General features: G+C 37.9%; 1 protein-coding gene across 2 annotated transcripts in view; it reads left to right on the top strand.

Moving 5' to 3' along the window:
- Positions 1 to 19,329, top strand: part of CERT1 (ceramide transporter 1) — a 113,545-nt gene that overhangs the window by 77,107 nt on the left and 17,109 nt on the right. Inside the window, exons 8-11 of one of the 2 annotated variants that reach the window (XM_027604374.2) lie at positions 306 to 398; positions 11,787 to 11,873; positions 14,253 to 14,345; positions 14,856 to 14,933. In XM_027604374.2, coding sequence (XP_027460175.1) covers positions 306 to 398; positions 11,787 to 11,873; positions 14,253 to 14,345; positions 14,856 to 14,933 — 351 coding nt within the window. The remainder of the gene's footprint in view (positions 1 to 305; positions 399 to 11,786; positions 11,874 to 14,252; positions 14,346 to 14,855; positions 14,934 to 19,329) is intronic. The other variant, XM_027604373.2, reaches the window with a different exon arrangement.

Genomic DNA, 19,329 nt, shown 5'->3' with positions numbered 1-19,329 from the left:
CCTGCTTGTGTTCCCTCTCTCACTGTGTGTCTTTCTTGTCAAATAAATAAAATGTTTAAAAAAAAAATAAATCCATAACCTACCTATAAGATGGATCTTAGTAGTGATTTAAATGGTATCTTGTGTGTAATGTATAGCTCAGAGAAAAACTGTTTTCTAGGGCCGAATCAAGCTCATTTTTCACAGGAATAGAGTGGGGTTTTTGTTATTGTTGTTTGGCCAAATTATAAAATTTCAGTGAAATGCAGAGAAAATCCCCACCCTAAATGATAATTTTTCACTTGCTTCTTTTTAAAACAAAACAGGAAATTGAGAAGAGAAGAAGAATAGAGGAAGCATACAAAAATGCCATGACAGAACTGAAGAAAAAATCCCACTTTGGAGGGCCAGATTATGAGGTATGAAGTTATATTTTTATTTTAGAAGGAGGAAAATATAGGCCATATCTGTCTCAAAAGTGATTAATTTTTAAATAATACTTTTACAGCCTTTAAATATTCTAGATATGTAGTATGTTCTTCAGTGTTTAATTAAATGTATATTTCATAATATATAAAGGCTTATTCTGAAATAGATTTTTTTTTTTAATTGACTTCAGAATTTAGTGTAGGCTTTTCAAAGACTCATTTATTAGGCCTGTCTGCATTATAGGACAAGTTTTTATCTTTCCTGTGGAGGACGGTAATTTTTAATGTTGTCTTCTAATTCTTGTTTTTCTTTTTTTAATAAACGCGACTTAGGGAGGAAAACCCTGAGTACTATACAGACAAAAAGATTTAGTGTGTGCTGTATATACTGTGAGGTCCTGTCCATAGCAGAGCTCGAACTGTCCTCATTGCCTTGTCCTTGTTGTTTGAAAATACCTGAAACCAACTTCTTTTCCTCTTTTGTTTCTTTGTTGAACGATTAATAAATTCTCCCTCTCTCTACACACGCACAGATATTAATATTTTATAAGCTGTTTTTCCACTATATTTCTTTAGAGGGAAAAAGGTATAAGAAATATATTTGGTAATAGTCACTAATATTGTTGATATTCCTGAAATGCATTTTAAAAATGGAGTGGTAAAGGGTATCATTGAGATAGAAGTAGAATGTTAAAAATTATGTTTAGGGGCGCCTCAGTGGCTCAGTCAATTGGGCATCTGCCTTTGGCTTGAGTTGTGATCCCAAGGACCTGGGATCCCGCCCCACTTCTAGGTCCCTGCTCAGCAGGGAGTCTGCTTCTCCCTCTGCTCCTCCCCCCCCCACCCCCCGCGTGTGCATGTGCACGCGCGGGAGCGCTCTCTCTCTCTCAAATAAATAAAATATTTAAAAAAATAATTATGGTTAGTTTATATTTTAAAAAATAGGGAAGAGGGGCTCCTGAGTGGCTCAGTCAGCTAGCAAAACTCTTGGTTTCAGCTCAGGTCAGGATCTCATGGATCTTAAGATCAAAGCCCCAAGTTGGGCTCTGTGCTCAACAGGAATTCTGCTTGAAGATTCTCTCCTGCCACCCCCCCCCACTCTTTTGCACTCACTCTCTCTCTCGCAAATAAATGGATAAATCTTTAAAAAAAAAAATTGAAGAAAAATTTCTCGCTGTCTTTAGAAAGGAAAAAAATAGAGTTGCTATTGACTGAGTATGTTTTATGTTGGAATTGATTTCCAGGTGTGGAAATTCATAAATGATGAGACTTGAGCTGTGATACGTCACAGTTATTGAGCTGTCAATTATTCCTTCTAGAATGTGTAAAAATCGTATAATTAGCTACCCTTGGGGTTTTAAAAAACAAGGTTACTGGAATATAAGCTATTACAATTTTATTTTTATTCTGAAGCTAAGCACATTGTTTTTGCTATTTTTGGTTTATTTTGGGGGTGAACTGTCAACTCTTTTAAATTACCTAATTTTTTTCATATTATAAGTAAAACCAGATGTTCATGTAGGAAGATTATAGAAAATACAAAAAGCCCATGTGTTTAACAATATATGGTATCTCCTACCAGCCATATATAAGTGTAATTGTATGCTTGTTTATCTTTACTTCTATCAACAAGGGTTTTGTGGGGAAAAAGCAAGATGGAAAAAGGAGGTGATGTGGTTTTGGAATATAGATGAAGTTTGGTGGGGGGAGGTCTGGAGCCAACAGCCAGGAAAGAATTCTCCGGTGCAGAATGGTGGTTTTATTAAAGCACAGGGGACAGGACCCGTGGGCAGAAAGAGCTGCTGCCTCTGGGGTTGTGAGGGGTGGCTGATTATACACTATGGGGTTGGGGGAGGTTAGGAAAAAGGGAAGTTTCAAAAGGATTTTCATGTGTTAAAGAAGACTCACAGGATACTGGAGGCCTTGCCATTGTCAAGTTAAGGTTGTTTTTCCCTCTAGCAAGACATTAACATTAAGATAGTTGGGAGATTCTTGGAAGGATGTCACACGTGTCCCACCCAGGAATAGGGGGTGGGGGGAGGTTGCAGGGTGTCAGCTTGTGCTTTGTCTTCAGCTTGCCTTCTGTTCCCTCATCATTTACCCCCTGAACAATTTTGACCCTTAAATCTTCAAGGTTGTTGAAGGTGGAAGATCTCATCTTCTGTAACGTCTTCCTGCTGAATAGGGCATAGAGATGTCCCTACATATGAGTCAGTATTGGTCATTTGGGGGAACATATAGGGGAGTTATGAAAGGGGAGGCAGCTGAATCCAACGAGATCAACATAGATGAACCTCCTTGAGTAGAAAGGATCTGTTAGCTGGAAGTTATGGCATTGGAGAAGTCTTCACACTAGGAAGGGAGACACCGGAAATGACAAAATAAGGTTAATATTGGTCTGAATAAAAGACCTTGGATAGTTGACCTTTGATAATTTTCCTCCAGTTTAGGAGTTTTAAGCAATCACTACAGGAAGGAGATCATTTAAAGTGCCAACTTGAGGGCGCCTGGGTGGCTCAGTTGGTTAAGCGACTGCCTTTGGCTCAGGTCATGATCCTGGAGTCCCGGGATCGAGTCCCACCCACATCGGGCTCCCTGCTCGGCGGGGAGTCTGCTTCTCCCTCTGACCCACCCCCCTCTTATGCTCTCTCTATCTCATTCTCTCTCTCAAATAAATAAAACCTTTAAAAAAAAAAGTGCCAACTTGAGTATTCATGTCAGTTAGAAACCCAGAAATATTTTTGTGGTAGTCTAGAATGTATACACAGCATTGTTTTTATGATAGCGCAAGTTTTGTAAAACTACTTCACGCATTTGTATTACTTTCGTATTTAATAGAGAAATGCTATTTTGAGTGTCATTTAGGGCTTTGACCATGTACTTAAGAGTTTTCATGTGCCAAACAATCTCCAGTCTCAAAGAGGGAACAAAGATGGTTGCTAGGTGTGGTCATACCAATGTCACACAAAACATGTCCACCATTGTTTTAAATTTGGAAGGTTAGCTGGGTTGGTAATTGTTTTAATAATGTGTCTATGCCTCCAGGCAAAACCCAGAGTACAGTGACCTATCCAGCCCGGGGGAAGCTATGGACAAGTTAGAGTCGCGTAGCCATTGGGTCCCAGCAAGGAGCCAGTCATATAATACTGGGCCTCTTTGAAGTGTAGTCGGGATTTCAAGGGCTACTCGGTTTTGGAAGGCCATCCTTTAAATTTGTGTAATAATTTCAAGCCCATATTTGATTGGGGAGTTATGTCTTGACAATAATCCCCTGTTCTTTAAGTTGCTCCATACGGCATATAGTACTAGGAAGGCATATTTGGAGTCACTGTAGATATTAATTTTTAAGACTTCTGCCAATTGTAAAGCACAGGTGGGCGCTGTTAATTCTGCTTTGGGGAGGTGTATTTGCTGACAGGGCTTTGGCTTCAGCAGTCTGAGTTAAGACTGACTATAGCATACCTGGTTTTTCTTACCCCTCTTTTCCATGAAGCTACTGCCATTGGTAAACCAACTGTCACCTGCATTTTTAATAGGGGCATCTTAAATCTGGTCGGCTAGAATAAACAAGATCAATAACCTCTGAACAGTTATGTTCTATACTACAGAAGTATGATGGTCAGGTCCAGGCCTAAGGGTAGCTGGGTTTAAAGTTTGACAAGTTTTAAATATATTTCAGGCATATCTGTAAGCATTGCCTAGTGTTTAGTAAGTCGTTTCCCATAATCTCTTGGTGGCTTTTGGTCTCTGGACCTGATGTGAGGTCATTACAGTTGGTCATTGTCCCAAAGTAAGCTTTGAGGCTCCTACCAAAAAGACTGTTATATGCTTGGCTAGAGCCTCTATTTGCATTTGTACCTCAATAGAGGTGGCTTCTAGGATAAATATGACTAAGGGATAATTCCATCTGTTTGAGGTAAGGCATTAATATCCTAATTACAAGGAATTACTGGCAAATGAGAGAAGACTTATCAAGAGATAAGGGCATCCAAGTACATCATCCAATCCAGTCATAAAGAAAGTAGGGCCATCCATTATCTCCACAGGTCCATAGTTAACCCTATGGAGTGGGGTGTGCTCTGGCTTTTAGGGAAGGATTTTGTCATCTCAGCCACACAGAACTGGTCAAGGTGCTAGTTGAGTTATATAATTGTTGGGAAATTAATCCTAAATAATCATATGCCCATGGGGTCCTGTTATTATCCCCACAGAATAACATGCAATAAGATTATCTATACAGGAGCTATTGTGTAGAAACAGAAAAGCTATTTCTGTGAAGTTTACCTCAAGTTATCTAGCTTAAGCAAACAACATCTAAGGACAATCAGAACTAAAGGTGCGTTATTGAAACATAATTTTTCTCTTTAAATAACCCTCATTTCCAGAAATAGCCAAATCAAGACTACTTCTTTTGTAAAACAAGTCCAATTTTAACAAACCTGGCATAATTATTTACATAAGCTCAGCAAGAATAATGATCATATACATCTTTTAGAATCTGCTCTGCTGGAACCTTTATGAGGAATCTCTAGGTTGAACTTTTAGTAGCCTCTCCAGGCCAGAAGCCAAGCCAAGTACTTGCCATCAGACATGCCTGCAATACCTGTAGATTTGAGCGAATTTCTCTTCACGAGGTCCCCAAAGTATCCTGAGCTTCCTGCACCTGCCAGGAAGTGGCATTCTTTACTCACCTGTTGAGGCTGCTGGTAACTCTGTAAGCAAGGTATCAGGCCAACATTTCCAAGGGGCTTTATGGCTCCAGGTTTCATAAAGTCAGTCTTAGTTCCTTAAAGGTGTTTGGTCAGGGGCGCCTGGGTGGCTCAGTCGTTAAGCGTCTGCCTTTGGCTCAGGTCATCCCAGGGTCCTGGGATCGAGCCCCGCATCGGGCTCGCTGCTCGTCGGGAAGCCTGCTTCTCCTTCTCCCACTCCCCCTTGCTTGTGTTCCTGCTCTCTCTCTCGCTCTCTGTCAAATAAATAAATAAAATCTTAAAAAAGGTGTTTGGTCATATCTGAGTCTATGCATGTCTCTCAAATATGACATTCCAGTCAAAGCCTTGGTAAAATAACCAACATTTCCAGTGGTGTCCTGTTACAAGGAGAAGATTCTTACTGAACTTATGCAAATGATTATGATTGCCATGGATGAACGAATACTCACTGAGACCTTTTGAATGAGAGGGTTCAGGTAGAGAGAAAAGTTAAATGCTTTAATATGCTTTATTGTTATTTCTGTATATTACTGATGTCTTAAGAGAAAGTCTTAGTCTGGAAAAGCAAATAGTAAAGAGCCAGCAGTTTTTCAAACGAGAGTCACAACACTATAATCTTTTAGTTCTTTTAGTCCCATGTTACTAATTCTTGTTTAGTTTGAATGCAGCCTTAGTTCTCCTTGAAGGTGTAACATTTTACAAGAGAATAGCTATAAATGACAAGACTAAAAAATGGACATGGTTAAACATCTGATGAGAGGTTACAATGTAGCTGGCAAGGAAATCTGGTTATTTCTGTGACACATAACACTTTAATAATCAAAATGGAGTGATGATGACCTTTTACCAGAAGGTAACATACCAAACAAACAAGCCTAATTAGTCAACGAGACTTAGTTCATGATTTAAATCTTGGGCAAGTTTATTAAAACCTTAGAAAGTTTTAAAGCACATACCTAAATAGGATTAGGATGATAAAGACCTGATAAAGGCAAAACATAAACTGGTTTTCTGAGCAGACAAAAGAGAAAAAAACCTTTGTTTACATTTTCTTATCAAGAGCAGACAACAGTTCAAGAAAACTTGTCTTTTTGAACAGAGAGAAAGCAGACTTTCAAGCTTATACCAATGTACTTGAAAATCCACTCATTTCAATCTTAAGGTCCATCCTGACCACACCTAAAATTCCGTTCCAAAGTTGTCCCATCACAAACCTTCTACAACTTTCTTTTGCATTCAGATTTTGTCCCAAGCCATCTCTTCAAACAACCATCTTATTTAGGACAAAATTACCTTCTTTTACCTTCATTCCCATTCCTTATTTCTTCCTTACATATCTTCTACTTTCTATATACAGAGTTGTTTCCCTTATTTCCATCAGTCTTAATTACATTTAGCAGAATTTTGCACTCTTAGAAACCTTAGTCTCCAGTGAAGACTAAGTAGTAACCAATTGTGGCCTGTTACACCAGAATTCTTTAGATGGCAAATTTATCAATCAATTAAGCATAAAATATGCTTACCAACAGATTTAAACATCCTTAGTTCCTTTGCAGTAAGAAGTCAAAAGCACAAACTTACATCCAGTAATCAATGATTTAGCCCTTTTATCCTATTTGGAAGAGACCTAGATGTCCAACAAATTTAATCCCATTTATCATCCAAGCAAAACTTTAAAGTTTCAGGTTACCAGAGACTTTGAAAGCTATGTTAACAATTACCCATGAAAACTTTGAGACAATCATCATTTTAGTCATCTTTTTGCTAAACAATTTGCAAAGAGATAATACGAGCTTATTTGACCTTCAGCAAACCTGGATAGAATTAAAGTTTCACGTTTACTGCTGATAACTTAAAAGACATGTCTATCTTAATTAAGCCAACAACCTTAAATTAGTTTAAATATTGAATTATGTTCCACCTGGATCCTCCTCATTGTCAGTTTTTACCTGAGACACTAGTGGGGAAATCTGGAGTAGGTGGTATTAAGTCCAGGGGGTGCTCTTCTTGCTCCTTGACAGTGAAGGGAGAAGGAGCCATGGTGCTTGAGGTACTGAGGATGGTCTAGAAGCCAGTTATGCAGGTCGCACCCAAGGTGGTGCAAAATCAGGGGGAGGGGGAGACAGAAGAGGCAAAGTGCTGGGGCGCCTGGCTGGCTCAGTCGTTAAGCGTCTGCCTTCAGCTCAGGTCATGATCCCAGGTTCCTGGGATGGAGCCCCACATTGGGCTCCCTGCTGCACAGGAAGCCTGCTTCTCCCTCTCCCCCTCCCCCTGCTTGTGTTACCTCTCTTGCTGAGTCTCTGTCAAATAAATAAAATCTTTAAAAAAAAAAAAAAGAGGCAAAGTGCTGCCAGAAGGCAGAGAGAGGGTTCCCGGTTCTAGAGCTTACCAGCTCCAACAGAGGAGCAGACGCCATGTTTCCCCGCCAACAAGGGGGGAATAAGCAGTCCATGTCAGCCAAGAGAAGACAGGGAATTTCCCCAAAACAAAGGGAGTTTCAGCAGCTGCTTGGGAATATTCCTTAAGGTCCTTGTCCTGAGGTAGACTAATCACAGATGGCTCCAGTTATAGCCATTAACCCGGGAATTGAGGAAGAAGCCCCTACATCTATTAGGAAGAACAGTGAGAGAGAGTCAGAGTCCCCTTTGGGATGGCCTGTGTTTCTTCCAGCAAACCTGGGTTTACTTGGAGGGGCCTATTTAGATAATTATCATCCAGTATGTTGTGGGGGCGGGTTACAAGCCAACACATTCGGGCATACACATTCTGCAAGAGGCCCTTAGGTCGGGGTCCTGGTGTAGAGCAGTGAAGGCCTATGTACAAGCAGTGAAGGTACCGTAGGTCCATTTGCCCTGTTTCCTGCAGAAGAGATCTGACAGATCCTGAGGCCATGCAGTGTTACAGGAGCTCAGTCCTTTCCTAAATTTTGCAATCTGAATTGTTTCCAGTAGGTTAAAAGGCACCCCAAGGGAGAGTCCTTGGGAACCAAAGAAGAAGCCTACTGAGGCCGTGCTCCCAGAAAAGTAAAGAAGGTCCATTACCAAATCCCCCCTGGCTCCCAGGTGGCGTCCCACGCAGGTTATGTCAGAGGTTTCGTGTGTCAAAAGAGATGTCCCTCAAACAAAAATCACTATTGATCACCATCCTGCCTTCCTGTGAAGGCATTCCTGCCATAAAAGGCCCTGAAGGGATGCCGGCGTCCCTTCCCCCCACATCACATCCTAGGCTGCCTATGGGTGCCTGGTGAACGGACTGAAAAACATGCTGTGCCGTCCTGTGCCCTGATGGTTGCATACTGCTCTGCCATTTCTAACCCATGGAAAATACTGGAAAAGTTTTACAAGGGGGAAATTACTAAATTTTGTAGCTTTAAGTAGTAGAGGATCTTGATGGGAAATAGTAAAAATGGAAATCCATCATGGTCTAAGTGACATTCCAACACATGTGGTCTTTATAGTCAACTTCCCTAGGAAATGGTCCCCAGTTGGGTTTTAATTCCATCTGGTACTGGTTTCAGCTGGCTCCCAGTGGAGGTCCCACGGCCAGAAGCAGCTAGACCAGGGATGTGGACGGGATCACATTAGATCAGTCAGGAGGAAACTTCACATGGGAGTCTTAAGGTTGGCAGCCATCCTGGTGACTTAGGTGTCCCCAAGACAGACAACTTTGTATATAGGACAGGAATACAGAGTGGGCATCAAGTTTCTGGGTCTTATTACCATCCCGGACAGGGTACTAACTTCCAGCCAAAAGGCAGGCTTTCTCCTCCCCATAGAGTAGCCATGGGCTAGAGGATTGCAGCCTGAGCAATTGACATGAAAATGTTCCAGTAAGACCATACTCCTTGAAGAGCAACAGAAATTGAAAGTAAAGGAAAAGAGAAAGTACTCACCAAGTTTGTACTGAAGCTCAGAGTTCAGTTCCAAAGACTCAAAAGCCCCACATTGGGCACCATATGATGTGGTTTTGGAATATAGGTGAAGTTTGGTGAGAGGAGGTCTGGAGTCAAGAAAGAATTCTTGAGACCGTCTCCGGTGCAGAATGGTGGTTTTATTAAAGCACAGGGGACAGGACCCGTGGGCAGAAAGAGCTGCTGCCCCTGGGGTTGTGAGGGGTGGCTGATTATACACTATGGGGTCGGGGAGGTTAGGAAAAAGGGAAGTTTCAAAAGGATTTTCATGTGTTAAAGAAGACTCACAGGATACTGGAGGCCTTGCCATTGTCAAAGTTGTTTTCTCCTCTAGCAAGGCATTAACATTAAGATAGTTGGGAGATTCCTGGAAGGATGTCACACGTGTCCCACCCAGGAATAGGGGGTGGGGGGAGGTTGCAGGGTGTCAGCTTGTGCTTTGTCTTCAGCTTGCCTTCTGTTCCCTCATCAGAGGTACGTTGTGCTAATAAGTACATTTGTTAACTAGTTTCAGATTTTTTAAAATTATTTATTGATGTGATTAGGTAGACTTTCTTAAAAAAAAAGTTTACTGGTCATTTGCATTTCTTCTTTAATGACTCATTTATCCATGCCCCTTAATATTTTTACCTGGTTTTGGGGTTTTTTTCCTCTGTTGATTTAGAAGATGTGGAGGATTAGCTTTTCATTTTTCAATTATTTTTTTCCTTTTTTAGTTTTTTAAACTTTTGATTGTTGGTTTTGTCATATAAAAGTTTTATACTTTCATGTAATTAATCCCTCAGTCTTTTGATGTACTTATTTCTACATTTGGTATCATGCTTAAAAAAACATTCCCTACTTTAAATAATTATGTTTACTGGGTTTTTAATGGTCTCTTCTAAATATATTGTTAGTACATCTGGATTTTTTAGGATTATGGTATAATGTAGGAATCTGTATTTTATTTTAGTGGCATTTGTTGAATAAACGATCATTTTTCCATCCATCTGACATGTACTTCCCTCTTTCTTTTTTAAAGAAGAAAATGGTTAAGGGTACTTCAGTTTTTTTCTCACTGACCCCCTGTAGTATCAAGTTAAATATCCAGTTCTTAAGTGAACTAGGGCCTTTAGGGCCTCTGTTTTTATACTTTTTTTCCCCTTCCTTTTGATATTTTGAGCCTTCTATATTCCTTTTTTTTTTTAGATTTTTTTTTTAATTTATTTATCTGACAGATATAGCGAGAGAGGGAACACAAGCAGGGGGAGTGGGAGAGGAGGAAGCAGGTTTCCTGCTGAGCAGGGAGTCCGAGATGCAGATGTGGAGCTCCATCCCAGGACCCTGGGATCACGACCTGAGCCAAAGGCAGACGCTTAATGACTGAGCCACCCAGGCACCCCTATATTCTAAATTATTCTATATTCTTGTGTGAGTACTACGTTTGCATGGATTTTAGACACTGATTCAGATTATGACCTTATTTTGGTTCTTATCAAACATTTATGATGTTCTAATTATTGAACAAAACCTAAATGTTTCTGTCATCTGTAGCTTCAGAAATTACTTTTCAATCTTAAATTCATTCCTTAAGGTTTACTATGTATGTAAGACACTGTACTAGGCATGGGGATATACATGATCCTGCCTGAGGGCCCTACCTATGTAATGGGAAAACAGGCTAGTTAACAGGCAGTTATGAAGCACTGTTAGCACTAAGAGGTTTTTGAGTCGGAGATGATGGCCTCCCAGAGAAAACAACATCTTAAGTAAAACCGTGAGAATGAGTAGGCTGAGTAGCTATTAACCAGGTGAGTAGCCTAGAGTGTTTGCTTGTAGGGGCTGAGAAGAAGGAAAACATTTGGAAGCCAGAAGCAAAAAAAAAAAAAAAAAAAAAAGCATTTTGCCCCGGGGAAACTGAAAGGCCTTATCTTTGGAGGGCGGAGCCGATGTAGAGGAGGGAATGGTTAGACTGGCTAGCAAGTTATGGAAGAATCCTTACAGAGCCTCAGGCAATGGATTTTAAGCAAATGAAGTTTTCAGATTTAGAGTCTAGAAAAATCATTCTTGCTCCCTGCAGTGAGGAGAATGGATTGAAGTTGACAGTTGTGAACTGGGGGCTTCCCAAACTTTTTCAGTCTTACAGGTTAGAATTAAAAATAGCCTAAATTAACATAGAGCAGTAGGAATAGACACTGATAAACTTAGATATCTAGAAAGTAAGATTAAAGGGTGTGGTGAATGAATGAAGGGAGCGGGAGGAATCCAGGACAGGCCCAGCAGTCTGCCTTAGATTGGTGTAGAGGTAGGGGAGGAAACAGGTTTTAGACATGTTGCATGTGAACTGCATCATTAACCTGAGGAGGTCTTAAGTGTTATTGGATGCAAAGGTCTAACAGGAGAGAGATGGATAAGCTATGAATTTGGGAATCACCTCATGATGACCAAAGCCTTAGAAATGAGTAAGTGCTGAGGGGAGAGCAAGTGTGGAACCCTGAGGAACACCCACATTTAATTCCAAAGAAGAGGCTTGGGCAGAGAGGAACTGGGAAATTAGGATCCAAGCGGGGAGAGAACTCTTCGAAGAGAGTCATTCACATAAATGCTGCTAATGGGGCAAGTAAGCATAAAGATTGGTGTGCCCTGTAGATTTAGTAATGAATAGCTCTTTTGCTTGGTAATCATGATGAGATAAAAGGGTCTTTTTTTAAGTTGCTTTTCAATAAGGGAAATTTTTTCTGTTTTCTTTAAGTGATTTTTTTCTCCCATGTGTTTGAATAGGAAGGTCCAAACAGTCTGATTAATGAAGAAGAGTTCTTTGATGCTGTGGAAGCTGCTCTTGACAGACAAGATAAAATAGAGGAACAGGTATATCTTTTATTAAAAATTCTAACACTAGGCATTCCTTGATGTATGTTATTTTATATAAATGGAATTTGAAAACTGTGAACCTAATAGAAATGAACTGTGAACCTAGAAAATGAACTGTGTCTACACGGAGTCACAAATGTAGAAGAATCTTTACAGGTCAGTTCCTTCATTGATGAATTTTTGAGCAGTAGAAAGGAGACCACTGATCACTTAAAGGAATGATGCATAATTAACATGAACCTAAATGGAAATATTCTGCCTCTTCCCTTTGAAGTATCCAACTGTATTGTCTGTTAAGAACAAGCATATGTTTAATCTGAGTGAAACAGTCTGAATTTCTCTGTATCACAATTACCAACCATAGGAATTCACAAGGAAGATGACCAAGAATTTAACTCCCTTATTGCTTTTACTACCTTCACCTTCGATATCTTCCTCACTTTTAACTTTGTTCAGTATTTTATCATTATCAAATTCACAGCAGTTATACCCAGCTATTTCTGTGGAAATTGAAGGAAAACATTTCTTAAATCCTTCAACTCTAGTCTCAGGATCAATTTGATCCTTTGCATCCTTTTAATTCTGTAACAATGCAGTTACCATATATCACCACTAGATGGTATTTAAGGGTGAATTTTAGTTACTCTTCCCAGGGCTTTAAGCATCTTGCAAATAAATTCGTAAGTGTATTGGTTATACTACAAATGAACTTGCATAGAAAAGTTGGCTTTTTCATTCCTGTCATTGCTAAGGTAGTCATGGCCATTATGCCCATTCACTGGTCTGTCTCCCTGAGGGTAAGTCACCTGCAATAGTGACTTTTGCTTTTCATGTTTATCTTTCATTATTTCTTTTCTAAATCAGTGATAAAAAGTTTTTGTTACATTCATTTATAAAGCTTATTAGTCATTTTTTATGCCAAAAAAAGATGCTATGCAGCATTCAATAAGAATGGAAGCTTTCAGTTCCTAAATGAGCTCCATTTTTAGATGCCTAAAGTATTACCTGAAGAAGTATCTTTGTGTTGGCTTTTTAAATGTTTTTTCTTCTTCTTCTTCTTCTTCACTTTGATGTTTTTTTGTTTTGTTTTTGTTTTAATCTAAGTTGTGGTATTTTGGGGAGAGTAGGTCAAGACAACTTCAATCTTAGTCTTGCCAGTGACTATGTGGCTGTAAACTTACTGCCTAAATTCTCTGGGCCTTGGTTTTCTAATATGTAAAACAAGGAGTTACACAAGATGGGTCAAATCATTGCTTCTGGCTCTAAAATGCTACTCTACCAAATAGGGTGGTTGAGTTGGAGTTTAAGAGGATCGATGAAAACTTTTGTAAACTTTAGAAAAAAAAATATTCATGGGTCTATTTGATTTTAGTCTGTTCTTGACACTGTGGTAGATATTCTACAAAATGGGTCATTAAACAGACCATGATCTTCCTTGCCTCATGGGCATGTTGATATCACAAGGGTAATTATAGTGTGGTGATGCTCTAGAATAGTAAGCGTCAGTAATCCATGAAATTAGTTCCAAAGATTCAGATCATTTCCCTCGTTGTATACCGTAGATTTTGCACACGACTCCCCAACAGCACAGCCACTACTAAGGTATTCTTCAGTGACACATTTTTGAGTTTACATTGTTCTATGTTATTTACCAACATAAGGAAAGAAATTTTCAGTGAAGTGGTGAGTGAGAAATGAGATCTTAGCAGTTCTGTTCAGATAGTGTTGAATAGAAATTACCCCTTGTCTTGTGCATAGTTAGAAGATGAGCACACGCACAGCACAGCACCGCTTCTGGTACTTTAGTAGATACTGAGTAAGTGAGAAGAAACTGGGCGAGTTCAGGAGGAGGAAGGAAGTTAAGTGGCAGCTTAACAGGAGTGACACAGTGGGTTGAAGGCCGAACACGTTCATGGAAAGGAGATAAAGATATCCGTGCTACGTTCTTTGTAACACAGCTGAAGCAAACAATGACAGTGGTTCAGATGGTATGGCCCTGCACAACCCTGATGAAGTGGAATGATTAGAATAATTTGGCCAGAGTTTAGATATAAGAAATTACTTCAACAGCAGTGTTAGTACGGATTCGTGGTAAATAATGCCATACTGGTATTGGAGAGTCTGGCAAATTCAAAGAACCAGTCCCTACTCAAAGTGTTATGTATGGAGTCTGAAAGAAGAGATTGAATTAGAATACATGAAGTAAGTGTCAGGACATGGCAAGGCTTGAACCTTCAGAGTATTTTTGTAATTCAAATATTTATAAGTACTAAAGTGTTCAGTCATTAAATGTTGGTAGTTTCAGGTTTTAGTATTCATTCTTAGCTGCAAAGTACACCTTAAAACCCTCCCACCTAATGTTATATGTTTTCTTAGTCACAGAGTGAAAAGGTCAGATTACACTGGCCTACATCCATGCCATCTGGAGATGCCTTTTCTTCTGTGGGGACTCATAGATTTGTCCAAAAGGTAAGCTAATGTCAGAGTTTACTGAAAATATATATTGTTCTTCACTGTTGATGGAACTATCTTGTTGTATAAGTTTTCCCTTTTCTTGAATCTAGGAATGAGATTTTTTTGGTATTGTATACTTTCTTCCATATACATCCTCCAAAACAGTTAGAAATTTTCTTCTGAATATAATGTTCTTTCTTTTTTGTTTAAGGGGAAAGGGGGTTGGGGGGTATAGGGAATGGCTAGTCCAAAATAGTTAGCCAGAAGTGGAACCAGTTATGTTAAATCACTTTTTCTTTGGGGTTAAGTGATATTATTTTGTATTATTGGAAGCACTGCATTCTTTTTAGAAAGATTTTGGAGCATAAACCATAATAGGTGCATGAAGTCAGCACTTGCTGCTAAGCTTGTTTCATATAGTGCTTTGTTCTCTCTTTCTTTATCTTGTGTTTGGAAGTTGGTACTGAATGCTCTGTTGTGCCTTTGTTCTGATTACTTGGTTTTTTCTTTGTCTGTCTCTGGTAGCCCTATAGTCGCTCTTCCTCCATGTCTTCCATTGATCTAGTCAGTGCCTCTGACGATGTTCACAGATTCAGCTCCCAGGTACTGTATGACTGTATAGAGTGGACTTGAGTCTGTCTGTGCTATATTTCGGCCTGCTTTCCCAGTTCCTAGATATCTTTTGGTTAGGCCACTTGTTTTGGTTTTGAGTTAAATAGTAACAATAAGCATTAAAAAGGCAAAAAAAAAAAAAGGCCTTCCTTATCTACTAAATAGTTCCTCTGTCAGGCTTGCATGTGCCCTTTGTATCCTCTGCTGTGAATAGCTTAGAATTTTGCCATATAGGAGGTACTCCTGAAAGATTTCAAATTGAATTGAAACAAGTAGAAGATACCTGGTTTTTAAATATCATGTAGTATCTGTTTCTTCAGACAGGATTCAGCAACTTTGATGAGCATGGTTTACAGGATACGTTACAGCATAAAAGCAGGTTTAAGCAGCCCCACTTCTAATCTAATTTAAAGTATCTGATAATTCAACAAGGAAGTTTCTTTTTAAAATATTTGTCTCATTACTCTTGTCATACTAAGCTCCATTGAACTGATTTTATTTTTGTTATGCAAATTACCCTTGGATGTTATAAATTAATATTCTTGTTCAGATGCATTATTAAGTATTTAGGAATTTAAGACAGGAAGCTAGATGATTACAGTCCCTGCCTTCATGATAAAGTCAAAGTATTATCGAAGGAATGTTTTTTAGTATCAGCATTAGTTTTTAAAGTTTTCAATCCTTATATCTTTGCCATTCAGCTTTGTATCTTTATAGTGATTGTATTTTACATTATGTTAGCTTATGTTAAGAAGCTGAGCTCTCTAGTCAGAATGACTGAGTTTAAATCCTGGTTAGTTGTGTGATCATGGACAACTTTTTTAACTCTTCTGTGCTTCACTTCTGTGATTTGGCTAGGACTGTGATCTGGCTAAAGCCTGGCATTTTGTAAAAGCTAGATAAGTGTGAGCTTTTATTAGCTATTATATAGCTACTAGCTATTATTATAATAATTTCTTTGAATAACCAAAATTTTCTGCATTATTTTTTCTCTATCAGAGTATACTTGACCCTTGAAAAATGGGGGGGCTTGGAGCACTGACCCCCCCTCAGTCAAAAATCCACATACAACTTTTGCTTCCCCAAAAACTTAACTACTAATAGTTCATAATAGTTTATAATAATATAAAGTTGATTAACATACAACTTTTGCTTCCCCAAAAACTTAACTACAAATAGTTCATAATAGTTTATAATAATATAAACAGTTGACTAACAAGTATCATATACTGTATTCTTACAATAAGGTAACTTAGAGAAAGAAAAATTTTATTAATTGTAAAGAAGAGAAAATAAATTTACAGTACTGCTCTATATTTATTAAAACAAATCCACATACAAGTGGACCTGTGCAGTTCAAACTTGTATTGTTCAAGGGTCAACTGTATTCTGTAATTGTTTTTTAAAGTCATAATTTAGAACAGATTTCTTAGTTTACACTTATGAATAAAATTTACATTTGTTTTTTAACTATGCAGTAAAGAAGAAAATGAAGGTTAAGACCCAAAGTGTATTACTTTTGCTGCTTTTTTTCTCCTTGAACTTTTTTGAGAAAGAGATGTATCAGTTCTGCATCAGAAATCGCCCAGAACCAAACTTATTCCAGTATTTCTTAATTTTGTTCATTTATGAAAGCTTTTTAAAAGCATTTCATATTCGCAATAAATCAGTGACAAAACTAGATAATATTGGGATACTTTGGTTTATTCTGCTACACTCCACCTGGCATTAAAATAATAAAGTAACAGACTAAAGCTCATCAGGACTGGTCACCATTTACCCTTAAATTATACAAATAAACGGGCTATAAATGAAAATGTAATGAGAGCAGTAAAAGAGGGTAAGCCACAATAGATGCTTAAGAATTAAGGCTTCAGAATGCCCACCTTGGACCCAAACCAAAGAGCTTTAAAACACCTGAAATTCTTCAAGTATAGATGAATATTTTAGAGACACAGGAGCCCAGATTTTTACAAGACTTTGCCAAATTGTAGCGTACTTTTTAATATTTTGTGTAACTCGTGTATAATTTGAAAAAGATCTTTCTGGTGAAATTTTTTTAATATATGATGCTCATGATAATTCAGATTCTGTTTTTAGCTTTTAATTGTTGTACTGCTTTATATGCCAAAAGAGGCAAAATTGCAGAAAAAATGACATTGAGCTCTTTAAGTATTTATTGTCCTTGCTAAAGTATTTGTTGTCATTAGCAGACTTGGGCTCTGGCAGTTAAGCTCTTTCCCCCCTTTATGTCCGTAGTGACACTTTATTATTGTGGTAATTATTTATTTAACCCCTCCCCTGTTTATTGTACAATAATACATTCTAATTTAGCAGAACTTGAAAGTAGAGTAAATAAAATCACATACTGATAAACACACACACTTTAGTAATTGTCTTTTTCTACCGAAGTAGGCAATTTCATATATACTATTTTGTAACCAGCTTTTTTTTGTTTTGTTTTTTGGTTTTTTGTTTATAATTAAGCCCATTTTCCATCGGTAAACATGGGTCCTAATCTCCTTGTCTGTTAATATGGATGTGCATACAGGACTTACCTACTCACCTAATATTGAACATTTATTTTCAGTTTGTCTCTATTATAAATAAATATTATAATAGTGTTACAGGAGCATCCTGATATACAGACCATCTGTGTGTGTGTGTATATATATCTTTGTACACTCTGTACAGTTGTTTCCTTAGAATACGTTCCTAGAAGTAGAATTGTTAAGACAAAAGCCATACACACTTCTGAGGTTTTTTTATTCTTAATGCCACGGTTCATTTAAAAAGTTGAACCAGATACACTCCCAGTTCAGTTTTCTTTTGTTATATTGACACTGAATATTATATATAATTCAGCCAATTTTTGCCAGTCTGATAGACTAAAAGTAGTATTTTTGCTTCTTGGCCTTTTGCATTTCTTCGGTGAATTGACTATTCATGTCCTGTCCATTTTTCTTTTGGGTTAACAGTACACTCTTAATTTGTTATTAATAAGTTATTCTATCCAACAAATCCCTCTGACTCTGTAATAAGCATAGTTGTATTCCTTTCACATGAGTAAGAGAAAAGAGGTCTGAGCAATCTTTGAATCCTTCTGGACTTTTGTTCATTAGAATTTTGTTCATCACATTTTTATTTTATCATCAATAAAAATTTTTGTATTGATAATGTTAGATCCAGTTAGCCTCCATTTGGCATACTGAGTGACTCAAATGGGAGGTGGAAGAAAAGACTAGAATTGGTGTGCCATCATCTCTTATTTTAAATGTGCTTTATCTCCATTTTTCATAGTTCATTTACTAAGATGCTGTGATGTCAGCTTATTTTCAACTCTAGGTCCAAAAAAATCAAGGGCACGATTCCTGAAATTATTTTAGTCTAATTAAAACTAGTGAACACTATTAAAGCAGATGAAACCTGCCTTAGTAATTTTGATCCAGTCTTTTGTTTTTTAAAGTGACAGCAGATGTTACTAGTAATAATATTTCCTAGTGTATCAAATTTTGAGCCTACTAAAATGGTAAATTTGGCTTGTGTTTATTCTTGTCATTCAACTTAATGGCCCTTGTTTCCCAATTATTTTTGATATGTAGTCATAACAAAACAATAAACAGAGCAGATCATTAGGGTAGATTCAAATTGTCAGTGTGGTCACGAATGCCCGAGTCACTGCCCCAATAGTAACACTTACTACTTCAGATTTTATTGCAGTGAACGTGAAATTCATTATAGTGAGATTTTACCTGTTATCACCTCTCTTCTTAATCTCAGTGATATTACCTCAAGGAAGATGCCATAATGGATAAAGATACCATGATGAAAGCTTTGCAGAGATGGTTACTACAGTAATTGGGTACTTCAATTTCTTTAATTTCCTAGAAGCACAGCACTAAATTCATCTTGTTTATTTCTTTGTTGAACTTTTTCAAGCCCTCTTAAGTCAGGGAAGTACGTAAGAACAAAAGGCTGAATGAACACTTCTCTGTAGGTGCGGTGGTAACACAGTAGTAATATAATTTTTCATCTGTCTAAAAAGACGATGTTAAATGTGCTTACTGTACATTCTTTTAACCTATGTAAATAGCTTTCACTTGTGGAATCTAGTTTCTTTGGGGTCAAAACACAAAAATATCTTCTCATTATTCAAACATTTGAAATAAGTTAGCAGGAATCATCTCCCCAACAAAAATACAATTACCTACATAGTTTCTGACAAAAGAGCTGAAACTGGCACTAAATTTTTTTTAAAACAGAACTCTTTTTTAGCAGAGTAGAATCCTTTACATTCTTCTTTCACAAGTGGTCTACTTAAAGTAGGTCTTTTTCTGGGAAGCATTTCTTTCTGCTTCTAATCTCATAATAAATGTTGGTGTTCTCA

Source organism: Zalophus californianus, chromosome 5, assembly GCF_009762305.2.
Source record: "Zalophus californianus isolate mZalCal1 chromosome 5, mZalCal1.pri.v2, whole genome shotgun sequence".
Classification (NCBI taxonomy): domain Eukaryota; kingdom Metazoa; phylum Chordata; class Mammalia; order Carnivora; family Otariidae; genus Zalophus; species Zalophus californianus.
This window is presented reverse-complemented; position numbering and strand designations above follow the sequence as displayed.